At 44.1% G+C, this 5,000-nt stretch overlaps 1 protein-coding gene across 1 annotated transcript in view; it reads left to right on the top strand.

The window, feature by feature from the left end:
- Positions 1-5,000, top strand: part of Myo5b (myosin VB) — a 426,429-nt gene that overhangs the window by 243,448 nt on the left and 177,981 nt on the right. Inside the window, exon 9 of the mRNA XM_023713700.1 lies at positions 1-14. This exon is cut by the window's left edge and continues 96 nt beyond it. Within this exon, the coding sequence (XP_023569468.1) occupies positions 1-14 (14 nt within the window). The remainder of the gene's footprint in view (positions 15-5,000) is intronic.

The following is a 5,000-nucleotide window of genomic DNA, read 5'->3' as shown; positions in this document are numbered from 1 at the left end:
CCTGTAGCATATCAGTAAGTTGAAACCCAGCGGCAGAGATAAAGCGTACACGATTTGCTCCCTTCTTACAGTTTGATGTGACTGAAATGTGTCTCTGCACTTAGAGGGCAGCCCTGGGTTATTCATTCTTATCCATAATGGTTTCTGTTCACTAACTGATAATTTTTTTTAAAGAATCCATTTCAAGTTAGCTGCCATCAAATTTCTGTCACCAAGGGCATGAAATGTAGTGTCTATTCAATAAACTCCTTTGAATGAATTGATTTTTCCAAGTACCCTGAGGTTCATGGAATTCTACAACAGGTTTGTCAAGCTACAGAGTGCTTTCAGGGTTCCAGACTGCGACCCTACAGCAAGGAGATGAAAGCATATTGGGCACTCTACTTGGTGACTGCCTTAGAAGAGCTTAGAGTCTAATTTAACACAACAGGTGGTGACAGCACCTAGATTGTGCCAGTGTGAGGCAGAATATGGAGTTAGACGTTTGTGTGAAAGTCACGCACACTGTCAGGTGTTACATTAAGGCTCATGATATGAGTTCTTTTCCTGGTGTCCACTGTAGTAGCTAATATGTGGTGGATGGATGATGACTACATGAATGGGTGGCTGATGCAACAAGTGCCAGTGCAGTGGGACACCCAGCAGTTGCTGTGTCCTCTCTGGAATTTAGTGGAGTTGGTCTAAGCTAAAACTGGTATATCCTGCCTTTTCCACTGAGTGGATATTTATTAACATCCTGTTGTTTGTCTAAGTTAGAGGTTATCAGAAGTTCAGACTGGCTCTGTCTTTAGGGAGAGGAAGGTCCAAGCCCTAGGTAGAATCAAGCAGAGCTTATCACCTGTCTCCCTTCCACCTCTACATATTTTCCCTTAAAAAACATGACCTGAGGTTTGATGATTGGGACTCTACAGCCTCCTGCGAGCTTTGGAGCACCCACACGGACCCAGTGGGAAAGAAAGGGACATGAAGCTGCAGGGCCAAGTGCTCTGGAGCAGTTTATGATGTTCCTAGCTGTGTGTGAGCACGTGTGAGGGTGGGTGGAGCTGGTATGTGCCTAGGACCTGTGACCTGTTGGAGCCCCCACTGCAGACCAAACCCTGCCCCACTCTGGGTCTCTAGAGCCTGTGGAGTGTTGGCCCTGAGATGTTTCCCCTAACAAGAAAGGCATAGAGTCTCTGTCTTCCCAGCGTGATACCCATTAAACATTCCATGGATTCTTGAGGAAGCCATACTCTGGCTAGTGTCAGGGACAGGAGAGATTAGGAATATTTGAATTGACCAACCCCTAGTTTATGAAAGATGACAGATATTCCTTTGGCTTTCATCCCATTCAATACCTCTCCCCTTCTCAGCATTCTTCCCAATGTCACATATCCCTGTCATGAGGAAGTGTGCTAGGGATCCAACCCAGGGCCTCAAGCAGGTGAGCATGTGCTACATCTGCAGTCCCTTGTCATAAATTTTTACAGCGTCTTGCTTCCACCCCCAGCTTAGCAGAGTTACTTTACATTTATTGTACAATTATTTGCTTTGCCTCAATCTCCCTACCTCCCAACCCCTGAGAGACGGGGTCTGCTCCTTTTGTCACCAGCAGTGTCCAGGACTCAGCAGGCATCAAGAAGTAGGCAACTGGATGATTGATTGGGTGCTCAAGGACTTGGGTGATGCAGATGATGGGTGATGCTTGGGTAAGCATGGGTGAGGAAGTCAGGAATATTAATGTATCTTAATTGTCAGGCAGGAGAAGCAAGCCAAGGAGCTCTTGGTACCTGCAGCTGAGTGTGGGCAAGCCTGGTGGCTCTTGGAAAGGCCCGTCTTGGGCCTTGAGTGCCTTGTCTCTGATCTTCTTATGCTCTGTACCTGGCCTCTCAACATTCCCAGGTGTGAAGAAAAATAATTATTTCTTAGTGATTGTTTGGTTGATTTTGGTGTTCCTCCAATAAACTGTAAGATCAACACTTGTGATCACAATCCTGCCACACATGGGCACATATATGGGGTTTGCATGGTATCTGGATGAAGGTACAGCTAAGGAACATGGGATAGAGGGGGCTGGGCATAAAGAGGTGGCCTGAGAGGCCGAGGTTTGAAGCCCACATTGTACAGCAGACCTTTTGCTTGTGGTCAGAAATTGCAGGAAGGCCTGCAGTCTAGACTATCTTAGGAGGCTCTGCAGGTAGAAGCTATCTAGAGAACAGGAAAAATGATGTCTTTGAGTCAAGGCTTCCACGGTTCAAATCCTACTTTTGCCACTTCTCAGATGCTAGACATAGGGCAAGCTACTTCTCCACTCTGTGTCCATTCCCACCTCTGAACAAAGTGGGTGGAAGATCAGTGCATCCCTGCATATAGAGGCTTTGGCTCAGAGCCCATGGAGACTGAAGACTTGACTGTTGTCATTCATGTTAGAGACAGAGTAGACCTTGAGAATATCCATCTTGTCATATAAGGAAAGGAAATCTAAAGGTCCAGGAAGCAGAACCTCTCTTTGAAGATCAGAGCGATAAAGCTACTCATGCCTGTAACTCCAAAAGTTAAGGAGGCTAAAGCAGGAAAGTGGCAAGTTCAAGGCCAGCTTTGGCAATTTAGTGAGACCCTAAATTGTTTTATGTCAAAACAAACAAAATAAAAAGATCCAGGGATACAGCTCAGTAGTAGAGCACCCTGGGTTCAATATCTAATATTTCCAGAAAAAACAAAAACACAACACCAAAGTTAACTGCCAACCCATGAGCATTACTCTGTTCCGCTCTCAGTATTGCTGTTTCCTTCCAACTCTTGACCCTTTGATCTGGTCCATCCTCCACGTACTGGTGGCCCTTGTTTTCTGAAACATGGTGCTTCACGACAACTGTAAAATCAAGAAACTCATCTTTCAGTGAGTGGTTCTATTGATAGCCTCTCTCAAAGAGATCTTGGCTTATTTTTTAGGTCCATGGGGGTGGGCTCCTATTGGAAAGGCTCTCTACCCAGAAGCAATGTGCCTTCTGCTTGGTAGTTTTTATTTTTAATTAAGGCATGAGAATGTGTTCCATAATCACCAAAGTTACCTTGGAAATGCAACAGCATCCAATTACTTGGACACCAGAGGCAGTTTGTTCCTTGAATCTGGCAATGTAGACCCATAAAACTAATCTACTACCTCTAACGTGGGCTATTTTTAATGGATTTAGCATCATTTAATTACACTAAGTGTAATTGCACTACCTTTAATCAACGGTTACTGCCTGTAATCAACAGTAAGAAGTAGATGAGCATGGAGCAAATCCCATGGCAGTGGCTGGAACTCTGTCCCTTGGTGCTTACCAGAGGTCCCTAACTGTGGTCCCTCCTCTACCACATTCACAATGAGAGGCACAGGGGAGGGGGAGGGTACCTCAGAGCAGGCCTGGGGTCATCATGTTTGCTGCTGGCAGGCCGTTTAAATGTCACGGAATCCATCTGCAGAGCTGTGCATAGCAATTAAGGATTTCTTGGAAATAGATCAGATCAACAAATTGGACACTTGCCACCTCTGAACTTACTGTGTGCCAGGCACTAAACTCTACTCCATATGGCTTTGTGTTGGAAAGGAAGGAATGGGGAGGTTGCAGAGTAAACTGCTGGTCAAAGGAAGTGACTTGGGCAACCTTGCTGCTGAGTATGTATGAAAAATGAGTCCTTTGCCCATCCTGCCAACCCACACCAGGCTGGCTCAGGTGTCATCAGGGACCTCCCTGAGCCTCCCCTCCCTCATCTGAATAAGAAGGGGGTGGATCAGAATGGCAATTCCAAGGGGGTTTTCCTGGGACCCCAAAAGTTTTTTGGTCAGATAAACTCTAGAAGTGTACCTTGAAATATCTATCTCTTATTTGTGCTAATATCCATTGAAGAAGTTTTATGCCTATATCGTGTACCCTGAACAACTACTTTAAAGATAACATATAATATGCTAACTATTGTTCTTCTCTGATTTTGTTATCAAATTTTGTTTTACCATTTTCCCATAAAATAAAAAAATCTATCTCTTGGTGCTTGCAAAGTGTAGAAACAAACACACCAGGGAAGTTGCATTTCACCTGGTATAAATAAAATCAATTAATATTCCTTGCAACTGTGTTCCACAAATGGCTTTGGAAAAACACTGGCCTTACTGATCCAGAGAAGTTCTTTTGACTCTGAGGTTCTATTATTTTGTATTTATGCTTGTTTTGTTTTTTATGAATTTTAGATAGCCATAGGGGGGAAATGGCCTGAGGATAGGAGATTAAGTGGGAAGAGATAGCTATCTGTGTTTTTATTGAACAAACTCTTATTTAAATTCTACCAGGCAGCTTCATCAGAAAATCAAAATCCTGCAAGCAATGTGAGGCTATTAGGAGTGACACACCATGTTCAAAAAGGTTCCCTTTTAGCCTTACAGTTAATAAGCCTTCCAGCAGGCCTAAGGCTGAGTTCTCAGCATTCTATGGCGAACTGAGATAGCGGTATGTCCTGGATGGCCCTCAGGGTACATTGAAGAGATTTCTGTAGATTTGAGAAGATAAGACCTGCATATGAACTTTGGTTATCCATTAGCTCAAAGGCAAGGGGATGTGATGCTATTTGGGTAAACACAGGTCAAGGCTCAAATGTGGCCCCTAGAGGTAGCTGGGTAGCTAGTTGGGGGCTATTATACAGAAGCATTCCTGGGTGCAGGGTAACCAGGTAAACCATCACACTGCTCTGGAGCTCAGTTCCTTCCCTACATGGGGAAAGGAAGAGACTTGAACTGGAGGAATTCCTAGTTTGTTTCCAGCTCCAAATACATCCGGTACTATCAGTAAAAGTAGTTCAAGTGATTTCAGGTCAAAATCTGTTCTATATTTTCTCCATTTTCGTAGCTTTCTAAGTTGATTAATTTTTTTTTTTTTTTTACTTTAGGAGAAAGTGCATTGTTATGGTTTGTGTCTAGTTGTCCCCCCAAAGCCTCATGCAGTCATGGGGTGAGGACTTCTAGAATTTGTGTTAACTCATGATCC

This window comes from Octodon degus, unplaced genomic scaffold (assembly GCF_000260255.1).
Source record: "Octodon degus isolate 3935 unplaced genomic scaffold, OctDeg1.0 scaffold00003, whole genome shotgun sequence".
Lineage (NCBI taxonomy): Eukaryota > Metazoa > Chordata > Mammalia > Rodentia > Octodontidae > Octodon > Octodon degus.
Note: the sequence above shows the minus strand (reverse complement) of the source record. Positions and strands in the feature narration are given on the sequence as shown.